Source organism: Onychomys torridus, chromosome 5 (genome assembly GCF_903995425.1).
Source record: "Onychomys torridus chromosome 5, mOncTor1.1, whole genome shotgun sequence".
NCBI lineage: Eukaryota > Metazoa > Chordata > Mammalia > Rodentia > Cricetidae > Onychomys > Onychomys torridus.
In genome coordinates, this window is record NC_050447.1 from 38,228,803 (window position 1) to 38,249,461 (window position 20,659).

Consider the following 20,659-nt stretch of genomic DNA (forward strand, 5'->3'; position numbering starts at 1 on the left):
TGGACGGCAGTAGGATCAGAAATGTGTGGTTGGCAGGGGTTGGGTACAGCCTGTGGGTGAGTCCTATCCATTCCCAAGTCAGAGAAGGACCACTAGAATGACCTCAGACGTCCTCCTGGGCTTCCTCGCCTAAGTCAGAGCTGGAGGTGGATGTTAAATCATGGCCTTTGATTTGCTTTTGAATCCTAGTGAGCCTCTGAGTGGGCATTCCCATCACAGGGCATCTTCTTGCCGTTGGGAAGCAAACCATTTTCTTTAAGTAATAACACACAGACATGTACTTTTAAAGCAAATAAGCCAATTTGTTTATATTATATAGAAAATAATACCATAATGAAACTCTGAAAAACTCATTTCCAGTTTAAGTGGTCTTTGTGGACTCCATGATGCCTTTTACCTTTTCATACACCGTTCGCTTGGTTTTCTTCTCATTATGGTTTTCACTAGTGGGCTCTTGACAATTTTTTTTTTTTTTTTTTTTTTTTTTTTTAACAAATGAGCATGAAGGCATAGAACCCTGCCAGTGTCTTCCTCCAGTAATTCTGACGAGACAGCAGCTCTCAGTGTCAGGCATGGTAGATATTTTTTACAATTATTGACACATATTAATTGTGCACACTAGTGGGTTTCACTATGATATGGCCATCTGCCATGCTTTAGTTATAGCTACCCTCCTAGCTTCCCTCTCACCCTCCTGTCTCCCGCTGCCCTGGTCCCCTTACCTTCCCTAATAGTTTCCTGCACTTTGAGGTCACCTTTTGGCTTATCCTACCTTGAATGTGTGAGGGAAAACATGTGGTTACTTGTCTTTCTGACTTATTTCACTTAAAATGGTGACCTCTATTTCTATCCGTCTTCCTACAAATGACATGATTTTATTTATGGATGAACCATACTCCATGTGTGTATAGACCGCATTTTCTTTATGTGTTCATCTGTAGATGGGTATCTAGGCTGATTCCGAAGCTTGGTTATTGTGACTAGTGTTTAACAAACATGGGTGTGCAGGCTTCTTTTATGTGTGCTGACTTCATTTCCTTTGGGTAATGGTATATATGGGTATATGGTAGTTCTCTTTTTTTTATTTTTATGTATGGTCCATATTGTCTATATATAGTAGTTATATTCATTTACATTCTCAAGGTAAGTTATTGATTGATCTTAAATCTCCTGCTTGAAGATCTGATCACTCTATAGAATACAGAATGTGTTCATGTCATGTAATCTTACCTTTAAATTACTTGTGAAGCTATTTTATGAGGAAATCCTGCCATTTCTGTAGCTTCGTAGCACATGAATTTCTTCCTGTACAGAGCCTGGCTTTCTCAGACAGGTGAATGAGCTCTAGTAATCTCAGCTGAGAGCTTTAGGAGAATTCACAGAAGAGGTTGGAACCAGACATTGGAGAAAGGCTATGGTTTAAGTGGATAGGGAGGGAGTGTTCCCAGTTAGAGAGATCATGGAAGCCTTGGGGAAAGGAAGTGCTCTGTTCCCAGCAGGATGAACAGCAGCGAGCAGAACTGCCTTGGAAGCTGAGTGAGGGAGGGTGGCCTATCATATTCAGCCTACAGAACCCTGTCTCACACTTTGCTTTTCTGGAGTCACTGGATCTGAGAGACGGTGTTGTGTATATTCTTTGCAAGAGCAGTTTGGGGATCCAACAAATTGGGGCTATGTGGAAAGAGAAGTGGCTGTCCAAGTGGCAGATTTCAAACAGTACTTCGCTGTGAGCAGATCTTTCCCTCAGAACACACACTGGAGCTGACATTCTGTAGGCCCTAGTTTGGCCGGTGCTAATGAAGCTCTGAGACCCGTTGTAGGAGAGTGGGATGCTCAATAGAGATTGGAAAGTTTACCCTGATACCCATGTGTGGCTTGAATTGGAGGAGGGTGAATAGAGGGAGAGTTGGATAGTACAGGTCAGTCAGTGGAAGGTGATGGAGGACAAGGGGCATAATAAACCGGTCTGCAGCCAAGATCAGGATGATTTCATGAGGGTAATAGTGACCTGGAACAGTCCTGGGGTACTTGGAAAGGAAAGGAGATGACAAATATGAGACATGATCAAAAGGAAAACACAATGTGCTTTTCGATTGGTCATTGAGGTTGAGACACTGTAAGGGTGGTGGTAGATCCCACAAGTGACTGGAGGAATTATGACATCTTTGATAGGAATTGGCAAATTAATAGTTCTAGTCTAGGTCTTAACTTTGCAAATAGTAAATGTGGCCTAAACTAGCCATCTGGTCTCCCTTGACTGTGGGTTCATTATATACTAATGAACTGTGGATATTGGGAATAGGTCAGTTTTATCTTTCTTGACTCATAAATTCTAAGTCTTTAATTTGGAGTCACACTCTGAGTTCCTAAGACCAAGAAATGCTTTATCCTCTACCCCAGCACCTGGCCCAGTGCTAATAAATGGATGGATGATATATAACAATTAGAAAATATTGAGGTTGGCTGTGAGCATATTAAATTTGAGATTACTACAGATGTCCAGGGAGCTTCAGAAACACAGAACTAAAATTGGTGCTGGAAGAGGTCCAGAGAACTCAGGACCAGAAGATCTCAAGATCTATGAGGCTACTGTAAAGGTCTTTAGGGAAGACATGGGAGTTCTAAGAGCAGGGGATAAAGGGCAGGCTTAGAGGCTACAAGAGCATCTCCATGCACTCACCTCAAGGGGACCCAGGAAGAGAGTAAATGCTGGGGTCTCCGAGTGTGAGAGAGAAGCACACACCGACTGAGAATGTCCTCTACACCCAGGGCACCTGGTCCTACACCACTGTCTACTGAACTCCTCTTCGAATATTGCTCCCTGTCAGGTCTCTTATATCAGATGGTCACTCTGACATTTCTGACAGCTTCGCTGTGCATTGGTGATTAGCTTTTCTCTATGGTGTGATCCCAGTTAAGCAGCTTCTTGCTCGGAGTTGATCTTGTAGCAGGCGCAGAAAAGATTAGGAGCAAGCAGTGTTACCAGCTGATCTAGTAACTGACCTCAGTCATATTCTACCCAAATAAATAAAGCACAAGGTCGTTAGCAGGGGTAGAGACCACCTTGCCTTCTGATGGGCTGACTGTTTTGCATGTTCAAGTGAGATAAGCATAAAAGAGAGACAAAAGCAACCAACGAGCACAATAACAAAAAACAGAAATAAAAACAATCTCATCTTATGTTATCAGGTCCACATCTATACAGCTTTATTCTCAAACACAGCTAATACTAAAGTTGAGCTTAGTCCTGCATATGGGCTGTGTGCCCTGCATATTGAGTATTTTATGATAACGTTGTTCCAGTTTCAGAGGCTCTTCCCATTTAAAGCAAGGAAATTCAAGATCAGGAAATCAGTTCTGACACCAAGTTGCCCAGAAGTGGTGATGCGCTTGAATTTAAATTTCCTTTGATTGATATTATCATATGAGGAGTAGTTTGGTTCAATCCTGTGGGCCCCAAATTCTACAGTAGCAAGTTTTTACTGTGTTCCAAAACCGCCTCACCATTTGGTTCTGTGGTGGTTTGATTGAGAATATCCCCCAAGGCCCAGGTCTGGATAACCTGGTCCCCAGTTGGTGGGTTAGGAGGTGTGAACTTGTTGGAGGAGGTATGCCATTGTAGGTGAGCTTTGAGGCCTCAGAAGACTCTTGCCGTTCCCAATGATCTCTCTGCCTCTGCTTATGGATCAAGATGTGAACTCTCAGCTATCCCATCTACCGTAGCTTTGCCCTGTCATCATGGACTCTGACCCCCAAAATCAGAAAACCCATCAAAGTCTTTCCAAGTCGCCTTAGTCATGGTGTTCCACCACAGCAACAGGAAAATAACAAAGACAGGTTCCAGGTCTTAGCAAACTTCTAATGCCCGTTCTCTGTGGGATGAGGCCACAGACACAGCCGTTGGGTCTGCTGCTTGAACTCTAAGGAGTTAGCTTTGGGTACCTTGAGTCCCGATGGCCACAGAACCACACAGTCCCAGACCTGTTTATGTCTCCTATTTCCTTAGGATATGGACAGAGGGGAGGTGGGCCACTACTCTACTGATGCAGGGCTGGGATTTTTGTCATTTATGGGACTTAGAAATGTCCTTTGTGGGGAAAAAAAAGAGGGCATTAAGGACCCAGAATTACCAGGAGACAGAAGAGCAAAAGGTATTTTATAAAATGGTAGTTATTTATCTATTGATATTTTACAGCCATTAGGACAACTGTGTACCCATTAAAGCATATGAGACATAGCTATTTACTTCAAGTTTCTCATATATCAATTCTTTGATAATATCTTGGCCTATTAATGTCATTAGCTTGGCTTTCTCCATTTATTGCTGACCAGGAAGGCATGGAACTATGCAGACTACTAGTGATTTGTCAAGCCATCTGCTCCATATGAGATTTTCCCCATCTTCAGAAAGAACCTGCCATACTGAGTCTATTATGCATGTTTTGTGCCTTCCAGAAAAGCAAATGGAATTGACTGTTTCATAAATACAATATTCAGTTGTGCCAGGCGGACCACATCTGGGCCAAACTTTGATGATCTTGTTTTGTTATTTCCTCTGTTCAAGTCTCCTGAGTACCCCTGAAAGAGAGAAATTCAAAAGACAAAAACTCAATTCTGGAAATTGAAGGGTGAGAGAATATCACCAGGCAAAAAGAGAATTAAACTTTTGCTTCCCATGGGCGCCTAGCAATCCTGAGACCTCAATACAGATGTAACCATCCTGTCTCTGAACTGTGATACTGCTGGCTCAGGTCACACTTTGAAGACAGCAATTTTCTGAACATGGAACGCTTGGTATTTTCTCAAAAAGAAAGGTCTGAATAGTTCAAGGTATCTTCCCACCTAGCGCCTGCTGCATGTCTGAAGTGTTTGAGCTGGCCCAACATTCCTACTCTCCTTACCCCACATCTCCTCCATCAGAGTAAACTTAACCCAGCAGCTCTAGGGAAGCCAAAGCTGCACCTAACTGAGCTATCAAAGGGCAGAGACACTGGATCATTTCTTCATCACTATGTAAGTAATAGCAACCCGTGCTCTAATGTTATTTAAGCCTGAGAGAAACGTGCTGTTCTAGCAATTCAGACTTGTAAAGCACAGCTCAAATTTAGTTTACTTGATCCTTTTCCTCATTCGACAGAGTAGGTGAGCTCAGCAGAGCCAGGTTGGGTGCAAGTCCAGATGGCTAGCAAAAAGAAAGATGCAGTGCTTTTTGTCCCTGGCTCCAACCATTAGCTGTGACTCACAAGGCAAACACATGGGCGCTGACTCCTTGGAAATGGACACCAGGAAGGAGCCCAAGGACACGGATCTGCTGAAAGCAAACTGCCCTTGACAAGTTCTGCCAATGCACTTCCCCGCTCTAGCCTCGTTCATTAGGATTCTCCTTTCAGGTCTTTGTGCTAAGGGCCACTTTTTGGCAATTGTACCAGAACATTCACTACTATGTTGAAGAACCAGTGTGGGTGGAATGAGGTCCAGGGAAGCCTTAGAAAGAGCAAGGTTGCTCATGGCTCATTAAGTTAGTCAACACCTTTCCTTTCTGGGAAAGAGAAAAAGACTTGGACATCACACATGGCCACCTCCACTAGCTAAGGATGCCGTGGAGTTATGTGTTTGGGTTAAAGATGGAATCAAGGCAGAAAGTGCCTTTTGTAAAGCTTCCTCTGCCAGAAGGTCAGATTGTAGAGCTCTCTCTCAGGAACTTTCATGGGCATTATTTTGAAAATCACAACTTGACTTGACTTACAGTATCTTGTCCCAGCTGAAGTGACTGAGTAGTCAATCTCTTTGTAAACCTTGTGTCAATTTGATCTTTTCTCTCAACAACAACAAGGATAGTTTACTTGTCATTTTTTTATACTTCCATATTGTGATTTGGCCATTGTTGTTTGAGACAGTTGGTATTTACACCAGGTGTCATTAAAGGTAGCCAAAGTTTTTGTTATTGATTGGATCTGTTGTGAGTAGTAGAAAAGATTGCAGCGTTTTGTTGGTAGATTGGTCATTGACAGAATTTTGACACTGAGGGTTGGGCAGATGGCTGTGTTTAAGAGTGCTTGCTTTTCTTGCAGAGGACAGGAGTTCAGTTTCCATCCCCATATCCAGTGGCTCACAGAGGCCTGTAACTTCATGTGCATGCATACATACCTACATACATATATACACACATAGGCATACACACTCATAAATAAATTTTTAAATAAATCTTATTTTAAAAGTTCAAAACAAGCCAGGCAGTGGTGGCACACACCTTTAATCTCAGCACTCGGGAGGCAGAGGCAGGCAGATCTCTGTGAGTTCAAGGCCAGCCTGGGCTACAAAGCAAGTTCCAGGAAAGACACAAAGCTACCCTGTCTTGAAAAACAAACAAACAAACAAACAAACAAATAAATAAATAAACAGTAAGTAAGTAAATAAATAAATAAAATAAAAAGTTCAAAACAGAAATTTGACTTTGAGAGCATGTTTTCATTTTCTGAGAAAAATTCTCTTTGTTTGCTTGCTTATTTTGGGAAATGAGGTCTCCTGGGCTATTCTTAAACTCATAGCCTCAAGTGGTCTTTCTGCTCTAGCTTCTGGAGTAGCTAGCTAGACTATTGTGCTTCTTCTGGAGTAGCTAGGACTAGTGTGCTTCTTCTGGAGTAACTAGGACTAGTGTGCTTCTTCTGGAGTAGCTAGGACTAGTGTGCTTCTTCTGGAGTAGCTAGGACTAGTGTGCTTCTTCTGGAGTAGTTGAAGATGCTTATGCCACCAAGCATGAAGGAAGTCACTTCATTTCAGAGCTCCACTTGAGGTCATTGTTGCCATATCTTCTTCTGAAGGGACCAGGCTTTAATCTTCACTCAACACAGAGGAGCTTGATAGAGACTCACTCATGCATCTCTCAGGAGCGTTAACATGCTCACGTGGGCTTCATTCCCCAAAAGAACCTGCTTTGAGTCGCCTTCTAGAAGAACTCGGGCATATGTGGACAGTGCCACACTGCCCACAGGCAGGACCACCTGGGCAGGCTGCATCAGATAAATCCATACATTAGTGGTAGATTCTAAATGTCTGCCCTTCCTGTCTGGCATAGTAAGAGAGGTGGGCCCTGACCTACTTTTAGAATAGCAGAGGGATTAGGGAGTCAGGGGAAATAGCATAGACCCTGGCCTTCCACTTATCGTTGGTTTGTGCTTAGGCAAGATACTTTACCTCACTTTGCCTTGGTTTTCTACTTTTAAAGGGGGGATGAAAGGACTTCACAAGGGTGAAGATTGGACAAGATAAGGTACAAGGCAGTGATTGCAGTAGTGAGAACTTGAGCTCTCTGGAAACACTTGCCAAATCATGATTCTGAGTTAGACACATGTCTTAGTCAGGGTTTCTATTGCTGTGAAGAGACACCCTGACCACGGCAACTCTTATAAAGGAAAACATTTAATTGGGGCTGTCTTACAGTTCAGAGGTTTGGTCCATTGTCATCATGGCAGGAAGCATGGCAGCATTAGGCAGACATGGCACTGGAGAAGTAGCTGAGAGTGCTACATCTTGATCCACAGGCAGTGGGGAGAGATGGTCCAAGTGGGCGTGGCTTGAACACATGTGCAACCTCAAAGCCCACCTCCACAGAGACATACTTCCTCCAACAAGGCCACACCTCCTAATAGTGCCACTCCCTACGGGCCAAGTATTTGAACACAAGTCTATAGGGCCATACCTATTCAAACCACTACAACACACTTGTCTCTTTGCAAATTAGAAGTTGACTAGAAAGCTAAATATATGAGTCATACTTGTGCATGTCATTGGAGAAAAAAAATGCAATTCTTTTATTTAATACACATTGGAATTTTTATTGTAAACACTGAGTCCTGCTTTCAAGATCAATCAAGGAAGTTAAATACATGTGTAACTAACTGTTCTTGCACTTTAAATTTCCACCTAGCTAGATTTTCAAGAAATGATCCTTCAAGGAAGGAAGAGGAGAGAGAAGGAGGGAGGAAAGATTCGGGTTTGTTTTTTTGAAGGAGGTTTTCACAAAAGTCCCTGTGATCCAGTACAACTTTTTGAAAGTCTGTCAGTCACCTGTCTGCTAACTCTTACACCTGGCTCTTCTAAGAATTTACTTTTGTGTGTACTTTCCACTTGACTATGATCACTTTTTCCTGCTTTTCGGTGTGTCTAATCTTTACATTTATTTATCCATTCATTCATTTGGTGTTTATATGCATGTGCATGCTTGGACGTCAAAAGACAACTTTTGCTGGAATCAATTCTTCCATCATGTGGGGTCAAATTCAGGTCATCAGGCTTAGCAACAAACACTGTTACCCACTGAGACATCTAATTGGCACTACCTATTTTAATGTATGTGCTAGACATTGATTGAGTATAAAAGAATGGTAGCAGCGTCAGATGGCATCTGTTGATTATTGGAGTTAGAAGACTCGTCCTGAACGTGGTCTGTACCATTCCATCAGCCTGGGTCCCAGGATGAACTAAAATGAGAGAACAAACTGAGCAGCAGCCATCTTTCTCTGCCCCCTGACTGTGGATACAGTGTGTCCAGCCACCTCCACCTCCTGCTGCCCTGATGTCCCTGCCACGATGGACTGTACCCTCAAACTGCGAGACAAAGGAAACCCTTCCCTTAAAAATGTCAGTCATCTTTAAGGACACCTCTCTCACCATATTTATCACCTGTCACGGGGCCAGTGGCTGCATGCTCAGAGCATTCAGAAAGGCTCAACATTGGCCATGAAGCTGCTTAGTTTGTTGTTCTTACTCAGAAAGAGCTAGAAAGTTCCACAAATAATAATATAATATTAGGATAATTAGCATGGAATTAACATTAAACTTAAAAATTCCAAGTTGATTCCTTCTAGTAAGTCATTTGACTGACGAATGAAATACAGTTGTCCTACTCAAAATAGAGCAGAGGAAAGCCAAAACATTAAGAGCAAATGGAAAACAATTATAGTAGAGCTGAGGGCCACTGTATTTTTTTTTTTTTTTTTTTTTACATCAAGGTAATAGTGATAGATTGAATCCTCTAAACTCAGGTTCCCATTTGGAGTGGGAAAATGGTCAGAGACTTAATAGAAGGAAGCCAGAGCAGCAGGGATCTGAGGGAGGAGGCAGCTCCAGGGGTCCAGGGAGACAGGATATTGATGCTGGAGTCAGAAGGGAAATTTCTGAAGGTTTTGATTTTCTGAAATGTCAGAGCTGAGCAATAAAAAATGAGAAGGCATTTCCAGAAGCGTGAGTGACCCAGAAGTTGATTTCAGCAGGACTAGTCAGATGAGACTTGTCAAGGCAAGGAGTGGAGTGGGGCCGTCTGTAAGGTTTATCTTTTGATTCGCTAGGAAATGTCATGCCTTTTTTTTAACTGATATTTTTTCTAGAAAGAAGTAGAAGTTTCACTTTTTAATGCAGGCCAACTGAAAAGTAGAAGTAGCAGATGGCCTCACACTACCAGCATCCTCTGAGAGAGGAAGTGGAAGGCCCACACTTTTGTTGTGTCAGGTACTCAGCCCCGTTAGTTCACTGTCACATGCTGTGACCCAGGAGAGGACTTTACAGTAGCATTTGTCCTTGAACTATCCCCCATGTTCAGAAAAAGATCGAGTTACGAGTGGATCTGCAGACTCAGCAAAGCTGCTGCAGTTCTGTATGCAAAGGCCTCAGTCAGCAAAGCAGCTTCAGTTCTGCATGCGAAGGCCCTCCGGGCAGGTCCTCATTCAACCGGAGCCCTGTGGACTGGCTCCTTATGCTGGCCTTCTGTCACCAGAGGACTCTCTCACAATCTTACCTGGGTGTCAGTACCCCTTTCCCCTGGGATCCAGGTCACCTCTCAACTGTGTCTCACTTCCCCACCCTTCACCTAGCAGACTTATTTGACGATGGCGGGTTCAAAAGTGTTTGGAGGCTCAGGTCATGCTCCCTCTGTGTGACTCTGTGGCTTGGAGGCCATGAAAATGGTCTGGCCTACCCCAATTCATAAGGCTCCTTTTCACATGTTCTGAAATTTCTAGGTCATCCTTTGGGGGCCACTTCTGGCTACTAACATTTTTCTAGCATGGATTCTCTCAGGAACCAGAATGTCCCTTGGTACTTTGGTCAGTTTGTGTTGGAGCAAGTTGGCTGCATCTACTCAGTGTCTGGTCAGAGTGGGATCTAAACACATCCCATCCATCACATCCATTCACATCCATCACATGGATTAGGAAGACGCCCTAATCTCCAGTCATTCTCAGGAAGGAAACCCACTGGCATACCTTCAGTTGGCTGAAGACTTGTCTGAATGGCTGAGCCATATCTGCCTGACCTGTCTGCCTTTTCTAGGGCCTACCAGTCAAAGGAGAATGGAATGTTTGTTTCAAGGTCTTACAAAGTTCTACAGTGAAAATTCTAAGTCTAGGAGAGTGCTTTGGACTTCCCTGTCCCCTGTGAAATCTCAGGGGCCTCTCTGGCACTCCAATTGTATGTTTTGACAAAAGGAGCAGGAAGAGGCTTCAGAAATGAATTGTGTCTAATAATAACTCTATAAGGTACAAGCTGAGCAGAGGCAACTGCCTCAGTGGACCGTAACAAGCACCTAGCAAGATCCACCTCTGACTGGATGTTGGAGATGGAGGAGCGAGTGCCTAGCTTTCATCTCTTGGACTTCCTGGGGATGCAAAACCACTTCATGACCTTTGTAGCCTTACTGTTGCTTCTTGGAGCCTTGGTGCCCCCACTCTAAAGTTTGGAGGGACACTGCCTGAGAAGGTCGTAGATCATTCCAATTGCTCTCATAAATAAATCAAAACTGCCTCTAGTCTCCTGTTTTCCACCCTTGTCTGATGTCACTTGTTCTTCAGGTGCTGGTGTTGAACCAAGGATCTCACCTATGCAAGGCGATGAGGTCAGCCATTTGCTTTCCTCTCAGTTTATTCCCGGAGGGTTTTTCATTCCAACCAGACTAGATCTGATGTGCTTTGGGGACTGCCTGAAACTGGAGCCTAATTATTCATTAAGTTGTCTTGCCTTGATTTTCTATTGAGCTGTGTATAGATTTCTAAATGTGTTTAGTACCTGTGCTCGTTTGGCCCTATTTCAAAAGCTTTGGGGAAAAGCACATATTTTCCCCCTGCCTTTTCACCCTTTCAGTTTGGTCCTTCTAAGTGGCATGGAAGTAACATGGATGGTGGTCAGTAAAAATCTAGGGAGCTCTTACTGAACACATGGCCTTTCCAGACCATTGGGGTGAGGTGGGGCTCTCAGAATCAGGTGCACTTAGCACCTCTTACAGCTTGAGAAATTAGTGAAGAGACACCAGATTATATGGTCAGTACAATATTTTAAGTCAGGGTTATGTGGCTTATTCCAGCACAGTAGCAAAACTGTTTCTTACTATGGCTTTGGGATGGGTTGAATTAAGGTGAGAGAGGGCTGACTGGGTGAGAAACATTCTGATCTGGCCACTATCCTCCCTTGGGCCATTGCTTGGCTCCATAGAGTATTTCTGTTTGCCGCTGTCACTTAAAGTTTGTGAAGGTAGTGAAGGTAGAGCCTCCGCTGAGGAAGTCAGAGAATTCTTCCTCCTGGGCTCCTGTGGACCTTATTTCTATAGGGACATCCTTTGTCATGTATGTTCATGTCAACACCCTGCTAATGGCTAAGCTCCCTGCAGTCTTGGCCTACCCTCTCTCCTCTGAAGCCCCAGGGCTGGGTAAGCATGGGGCAGATAGCAGATGCTCACTGAACACACATAACTTAAAAAAGCGTAGTGACACACACCTGCAGTCCAGCACTTCAGGAGACAGAGTTAGAGAATCATGAGTGTGAGGCTAGCCTTGGCTGCGTAATAAAACTCTATTTCAAGAAAACTTACCCTTCTTGGTTTCTTCATTAGTATATTTTATATTCATAAACTCACATAAAGCTTGTTCAAAATTTGTGCTACTTGATAAGTTACCAAGAAGTATAAGTCTACATCTGCTGAGTAAAATAATGTTTTCTCATGTGTTGTAAAAGTGTTTCTTTCAGATTCCCAGGATTTCAGCCTTGGCATGTGGATTAGTGAGAATGTAAATTGGTATAGCCATTACAGAAAGCAATAGAAGGTTCCCAAATAAATTAAAAATAGAACTACCATGTGGCCCAGAATCTCTTTTCTTGCTACAGACCCAAAGGAAGTAAACTTAGTATTGCACAGGCCCAGTCCCATGTTCCCTGCAGCATGATTTAAATAGCCAACCTGGGGGACTACTTGAGTATCCACGGGCAGGCAAATGGAGAAAGAAATGTGATATGTACATACCACAGAATATTGTTCAGCCTTAAAAGGGATCCCCTGCTGGGTTGGCAGGATGCTCACTGGGTAAAGGTACTTCCTGCTCAGCCTGACTGACAAGCAGAGTTTAATTATTGGCTCCACATGGTGGAAGCAGAGAAGCAACTCCAGCAGATTGTCCTCTGACCTTTGTATGCACACATCTGCAAGGGTGTGTAAATAAGTGCAAAACCCTTTAGGGGCATCTTTGACATTTGCAACAATATTGGTGAGTGAATCAGGCTGGCCCCTGAAACGCCAGTACCATACAGCATGTTCTTATGTGTGTGTAGGCTTTAAAAATAGAACTTGTGGAAACAAAGTGTAGATTGGCAGGTACCAGGGCTTGGATGGTGATTGTGGGCAAATGGGGAGGTGTTGACAAACAGCACAAATACATAGCCGTGAGTCCTGGAGATCCAGTGCACAGCATGACACACGCAGTTAGCACATGTATTAGAAATGTGGGAAGAGTAGACCTGAGGTGTTCTTGTTGCACACCAAAGGACCTGCTTAGGAAATGCATCTTGACCGTAAGGACCCTTTTGCTATCATACATGTGTCAAAACTTCATGTACTTTTTAAATATGTGAAAGAATTCATGAAATTATCGTTTGAAAACAAATGCCTTCCTTTTTTGTTCATGTTTCAGGAAGGCGATGTCTGGCCTAACTCATCAGCTGAAATCACCGTGTACTTCAACCCCCTAGAGGCCAGGCTCTACCAGCAGACCGTTTACTGTGACATTTCAGGTATGAACTCCCTTGGTAAACAGGTTATCAAGTGCTCAGAACATGTGTGCATGAGTGTGTGTGTGCGTGTGTGTGTGTGTGTATACTTATAAGTATATATATGTAGTACATATATATGCAAGTATATGTGTATATGTATGTGTGTATGTGTATGTATATGCACATATATGTGTACATATGTATGTATGTGTATGTGGGTCCACATGTGTATGTGTGCGTGTGTATACATGTATCTATGCATGTGTATGTGTATATGTGTGAGAGTGTGTGTGTGTGTGTGTACAAGAATGTGGAAGACTGTGGACTCAAGCCAGTTGATGCTACATGGTATCAATAGAAAGATATTGGACTGAGCAGTGGTGGCGCACACCTTTAATCCCAGCACTCAGGAGGCAGAGGCAGGTGGTTCTCTGTGAGTTCGAGGCCAGCCTGGTCTACAGAGCGAGATCCTGGACAGGCACCAAAGCTACACAGAGAAACCCTGTCTCAAAAAACAAAACTTACCAGTTATAAAGTGGAGAAAACTCGGTTTTACAGTGAGGGGCACAGAAGAGGGGGGTCTCACTTATAGAATGGGCGGCCTCCCAGGACCACTCCACTAGGATGCAGTAAGGACACAGCATCTTGTCCGTGGTATCAGGACCAAACTACCTCGGTGGGCTGGATCCAGAGGATGCTTCCAGCAAACCAACTGAAGCACAAATTGCCTGGGTCTTCACAATTCAAGGCCATGGAAGTCAAGGGAGAGAGGAAGAACTGTTCGAGACCCAAGAGAGCAGCAAGGTGATCCAGACTGAATGCATCACTGCACAGAGCATCAGTGGGGAAGAGAAAGAAGTTCTTTGTCCTTCTGTGGGACTCTTCTGTGTTTATCATCCATCCATTGATTCAGTCATTGTTTGTCAAGACAGGATCTCACTTTGTAGCCTAAGCAAATGTGAGACTGATTGTGTAATGCAGGCAGGCCTCAAACCCTCAGAGACTGTAAGTACCTCAGCTTCCCTATTGTTAGGATTACCAATGGGAGCCACCACATCCAACATCGTGTTTATAAACCTTCAGAATTTTTAAAAATGCTAATAGTTTTGAAAAATAGGCAGACAGCAATATTATAAAGTCAGGAAATAGCCTTTTTCTCCTGTAATACTGTCAAGAAGCATGCTCAGTGTTTTTTTTTTTTTTTTTTTTTTTTTTGTGGGGGGGGTGCTTGCTAACACTTACATTGCTGTTTATTGATTTGCTAACTTCACACTAATGTGATTAAATCACTAGCAATCCACGGAATCAGCTTAATGATCAAAGGAATTTATTCAGGGGTAAACTCACAATCCCCAAATTTATTATAGGGTCTAGGAAAGCTGAGCTATGTCCCACACTGAATGGCTTGGTCCAAGATCCCAGCATCCAAACCACGAGGTAGCCAAGAGAGCAAGGCATATGTGCATCCCAGGTCCTGGAGCGGCCATGCCCCCGGCCGGGTACCTCAAGGTCATAGGCAGGTGTAACAGCTACAGCTTCCTCGTTAGGGGCGGTGCCTCAATGCATGGCTCAAACAGCCATCCACTGCATCACACAATTCTCTTTGGTCCCCAATATGAAAGACAAGTGTTTAGTTTACTTTTGTCTTCTATTTCTTCCCCTGTGTTCATTGAGTTATAATTTGCATACAGTAAAAGCCACCCTGTCACTGTGCATTTTGACAAACCCGAGTACTGGTATCACCACCACCTGAGGATATAGAAAATCCCTATCACCCCACAAAGTTCCTTTATGCCCCTTTGCAGGTGACACTAAGCCCTATCTTGCCCTTGACAAGCCAGTTATTTTTGTTATATTTATTTTGTGAGTTTTAGTCACAGCTTTAAATTATATTATATTAAACCTAATGGTTTCATTCCCTGAACTTTATAATGTCTCTTGGTGTGTAAAAGTATCGGTATACCTAACCTGCCAACACTGTTCTGCCGCCCTTCCTCTCTGCCTTTTATGTCTTCCTAGTTTTTTTTAATAAGCTCATTATTGATAACCATAGTTAAGCCTACTATTTATTTACCTAGATGTCACTTGAAGACTATATGAAGACTATACACCACCATGTAGTCTCCCCTTTATCGCCCATCTGTAACTTGTGCTGCCTGCCTCTACTGTGTCATGTGTGCGCTGCCCAGAATAGTAGGGGTGCTTTGATTATTTAAACTGGGAGGATGAGTGAGGAGTCCACAATCACTGAGGGCCCGTCTGCTGCCCAGATCCCACCATTCTCCATATCTGTGAAGTCCCTTTCCCCAGCCAGCCTAAGACTGCAGCAGGAAAGGCTGCCAACCAGGACTCTGCTAACCTCCCCTTGAATACGCCTGTCATCTTAAATGTTACAGGGATTGTTTTCTTGCTTTCCTGTGTAGAGTTACCATCTATGTATTTTGTTCATCCCTAAGCAAAATTGTCTTGGTGTCCTCTTTTCGAAGTTTGCATGTGTGACTCGTGCTGTATAGAGCCTATGTTGTAAGCACCAAGAACACAAAGCTGCTCAATGTTCAGTGAAGAAGCAAATAATTGAAACAAAAATATAACCAAATGGGTGACTGCAATCTGGTTTGATTGGGTGTTTTTCTTGTACTTGGAGGAAGGTTTCTCGTGACAAGCCCTATGATGAACACAGGATGGATGAGGAGTTTCAGATTGGCATAAATCTCCTTCTATGCTACAGAACAGCATCCAGGACACCAGGTTCCCTAGAGGATCTGCAGGAAATGTTTGGCAGGGTGGCAGTGTTCAGATGCAGACTGGAAACATGCCAGTATGTGGCCCCCATGCCACAGGTGGTGGGACCTCCTCCAGCTCCCAGGGGACACTGTGCTTGGCATCCTTCCAGGGGGCTGGCTGCTCTCCAGGAGGTTCCCAAACAATACACCATGAATTGTATTCATCTATTGTTTCCTTTGTGGTTCCAAATTCTCCACAGCATTCTTGTCCTGGGTAAGCCGAATGTAATTTTTCCATCTGTGTGACAGTCTTCTTTATTCTGTTAGCCATTTACTAAAAGATTCAGTTGCCAAGGAAGGGCTCTGTTTACATACTAATTCCATATTATCATTCCTGTAAGTTCCGTGTAATTCTGTGTCCTTTGGAGGGCTGTTGATGATTGCTGGCTGTTATCATCAACCAGGTGGCAACCCCCCCCCCCCCCCCCCCCCCCCCCCGGCCTTCCATTTGTTAAGAGGATAGAAAAGTTCCTCCCTGGCTTCTTTCCTTTTGTTTGCATTTGTTTGCGGCTACTGTAGTTGTTGGTTTTCTCACCTCTACGCAAAATAACCTGACAGAAGAGACTTGAGGAAGGGCTTATTCTAACTCTGTGTTTGAGAGGGTCCAGTCGACCAAGCAGCAGAGCTCACACCAGTGAGAGCTTATTGCCGGGACTCCTCACATCTCCGCAGACCAGGAAGCAACATAATTGGGCTGGAAGTGGAGCCTGTAACCCTCAAGGCCTGTTTCCCAAGAATTACTTCTTCCAGCCAGGAACTTCCTAAGGTTCTAAAGTCACCAAAAATAGCTCCACTGGCCAGGGACCAAGTGTTCAAGTGTGAGTTCATAGAGAACATCTCACATTCAAATCCCAAAAGGTATCTCTGTTCATAGAAGAGTTCTGATTCTTCTTCACACTTTTTAAAGGAGACATCCTCTATGTGTATGTGTGTGCATGTACCTATGCAGGCCAGAAGAGGACATCAGATTCCCCTGAAGCCAGAGTTAGAGGTGGTTGTGAGCCGGCAGCATGGGTGCTGGGAACCAAACTCTGGTCCTCTGCAAGAGCAGCAAGTGCCTGTAGCTGGAGACCTTCTCTCCAGCCCCCGCCAAGCCCTGTCAGTCCAACAGCCCACTTATAAAATAAGCACACAGACGATTATATTATTTAAACTACTTGGCCATATGTCTAGCTCTTACTCTTATATTCAGCCCATATCTATTAATCTATACTTTGACACGTGGCTCGTAGCTTACCGGTCAGGACCTTACATCTCACTTGTTATGGCGGCCAATGGCAGGTCCCTCTGCCTCCACCTTTCACTTCCCCCAATTCTCTTCTCTTTGTCCCGCCTATACTTCCTGCCTGGCTACTGGCCAATCAATGTTTTATTTATTACCCAATCAGAGCAACACACCACACGTAACATAGAACATGCCACAGCAAGTGCCCTTCCCTGCTGCCATCCTTCCAGCTCCCACTTTATACCTTTGAAGAAAGATGGTAGTAGACTTCAGTTGCTACATTTTCTCTCTTTGCTCTCAAGTTAATATTAAGAATTGCCTTGGGCTTTGGTACCTGTGGTTCCATTGTGATGGATTTGCCTTTACAAACCCAATCAGTACTTGGTAAGTCTCACCAGATTATGCAAGTTTTATCAGTTTTGGAAAAGTCTCATCATCTACCTCTTCAATGTTGCTTTCTTCTTTTTCCAGTTCTCAAGATTATTTAAGAATTAGTGTTTTCTTCAATCTCCTGTCTCTCTTTGACTTATTCTGTGTTATATTTTATTTAATTATTGCACTTATCTACTTGTGTATGTGTGCATTTGCCACAGCACATGTGTGGAGATCAGAGGACAGCTTGGAGTCAGTTCTCTCCTTCCACCACATGGGTCCTGGGGGTCAAACTCAGGTCATCAGTCTTGGCAACAATTGTTTTTACACACTGAGCCATCTCGCAGGCCCCTGTTCTGAGTATTTTATTCTAAGTTCTTTCTTCTACTTGACTAATTTTCTCTTTAGCTATATCTTCTTGGTGTACTCGTCTACTCAATTTTAAATTTTCATTGACTTCGTTTTTAGAAATCATGTAATTCCATATTTATATATTTTGTTCCTTCTTTGTAATTTCTATTTCTTGCTTCTGCTCCTGGAACCCATCTGATGGTATGTAAGCTTGGATTGTAAACCTGTACCTGGGACTTTGATTTTTCCAGGGAGCCTCTTCCCCTCATCAGACTGCTAGCTAGATGAGAGGCCTCATCACTTCATCCTAGACCAGTAGGTGTAATTTTTCTACACTGTTTTTGTTGTTGTTGTTTTTAGAGGTAGATTTTCCAGGGTTCTGGGTTTATGCAAAGATCTTGGTTCAGTTCTCTATTCCCGGATAAGAACAAGCCCTTCTGTCTTCCTGGCGTGAGGGTGAAACAGGAACCACTAGACCATAGTGCCTATGCCTACTCTGCAAACCATTGGACCTTCTTAGATTACTAGGCTTGGGTGCATTCCCTCTTCATTTCTAATATCTGGTATTGTCTTTCCTTTATTATGAGCTTAGATAAATGCTAGAATGTATATTTGTCATGTTTCTAATCAGATTTATTTACTCTTTATGTAGGAGGTGAAGGAGCGATCTGAGTTAGCTAACTCTGCCTTGTTGTCCATTCACATAGTTAACAATTTTCACACATTTTTCAAGTTCATGTCCTTAGAGAATCTGCACCTGACCCAACTCTGGTCACTCACTAAAAAAATGCAGATTCTTGGGCTTCATCTGTGTTCTACTGAAGCAAAATTCTGAGGAAGCAATGCTGGAGAATATATATTTAATATATTTAAAATGAGGACCAGAAAGTAATTATAACAAAGTGGCAGGATAAAAGGTTCATATACAGGAAAAAATGGGTTGTATTTCTATATAGTAACAGTGAACAGTGGAAAATTGAAATTTCAAAAGCAATATTGCTTAAATAGCATTAAGAATATAAAGTACGGGGTTGGAGATTTAGCTCAGTGGTAGAGGGCAAGGCCCTGGGTTCCATCCTCAGCTCCAAAAATTAAAAAAAAAAGTACTCAGAGACAAACTGGACAAAATTCAAGAGTGGTACAGTGAAATGTATGAAACATAGCTGCAGATACAAACCTGTACAAATGGAAAACTCCACACTGCCTGTAGTCTGTGAATTTAAACTTGTTAAAATGTTGCTCCCTCCCTGGTCCCCATTTATCTATAGATTTGCTGCAATCAAAATATAGATCTCAACTGCTTTTTAAAATAGGACTACACAGTTGATTCTGAAATTCCGGTGGAGGATCTGGATAGATAGCTCTGTGGTTAAGAGCACTGGGTGCTCTTTCAGAGAACCCAAGTTCAGTTCCTAGCACCCTGCAAGGTGGCTCACAACAGCCTGTAACTCCAGCTCCAGGGGGACACATCACCTCAACATCTGCTGGCACCTGTGCACGCTCTCTCCCCCTCTCTGCTCCCTTCTCTTCACACACACATACTTCTAAAAATAATAAAGATAGATCTCTAAATTTCCTATGGCAATGCAGAGAACCTAGATTCCTAAAACAACTTAGGGAAAGAATCAAACGAGAAAGCTGGTGAGCCTACCTGACTCCCAGACAGCTAAGTGTAAGACTGCGGTAACCCAGACAGCACAGGATGGTCTCATTGGCACATCTCACCTCAATCACATCTTTTGCCATACAAGGTAATACTATTCAGAGACTTGGGAATTGGGATGTGCATATCTTAGGCACTCTTGTTGAGCCTGTTAGAGATCGTATGTGGATGTTGCATGTAGTTCTTCACTTACAGATACTCAACACCTTCGCTATCAAAAATCAGACTACTGCAATATCCTTGTGTGGTTATCTAGAAATTCAATCATGTATATGCACAAAGCTTTCCAATAAGTATCATTTGAGACTCTCAGTGGCCACTGGGATGGCTGAACACTGTTTTTATTTTACATTCAAGGAAGTCAGAACTTAAAAAAATCAGATGAGCTGCCTGCCCGGGGAGCCTCTATATCCAGTATATGAACCCAGTTTGAATCATGCATTGTCACATATCCCGTCCTTTGTCATGACCTCACCGTTCCATAAAGACACAGCTCCTATGAAATGGCTCCATTATTACAGCTGGGAGAAATGCTCACCCACTCAAACCTCCATCCAGTTTTCCTAAGATGCCTAAAATATCAACCTAACAACTCATCAAACATTTCCATATAATACCAAGAATTTAAAACACATCAATTACCTATAAGCACATCAACGGCTCACCCACATCTACTCCTCCAAATTAGATGTGAATTACATTCTCTTTATACACTGCTATGCCCATGAATTGTAATATAAATAATAAAATAATATGCTGAGCAATCTAAAATATTACCGAATTGGCCTCTGGCTAGAGGATGCCCTAGGTAGCTGGCAGAGGGTAACACCAAAGTGCATGGAGGACTTAACTTTTCATCAGGGAGCGATGGGGAAGGTGAGTCCACAGGCACACTAGGTCTCACCTAAGGAAGGTGGGAGGCCCTTGTGCTCTCACAGAACAGCTGTCAAAGGGCAGCATCCCCTTCAGCATTCTGTTGCACATGGCAGTACAGGGGAGTACAGAGGCTGAACGCACGGCTTGCTACTTGGTCAGTCCAGGGGTCCGAGGAAATACCATAGACTAGGTAGTTTATAAGCAAGAGAAAATTTATGCTCCCGATTTTGGAGGCTGAGAAGTGTGAGATCAAGGGAGCAGCAGATCTGGTATCTGATAAGGGCCCATTTCTCACAGCACCCTCTTGGGTGAGTCCTTACCGCATGGAGTCCCTCTGGGCTCTTTTGTAAGGACACCTAC

General features: G+C 43.3%; 1 protein-coding gene across 1 annotated transcript in view; it reads left to right on the top strand.

The window, feature by feature from the left end:
- The window catches only part of Hydin (HYDIN axonemal central pair apparatus protein), a 350,853-nt gene that overhangs the window by 104,463 nt on the left and 225,731 nt on the right, over positions 1–20,659 (top strand). The window contains 1 exon segment of the mRNA XM_036188859.1: positions 12,951–13,050. Coding sequence (XP_036044752.1) covers positions 12,951–13,050 — 100 coding nt within the window.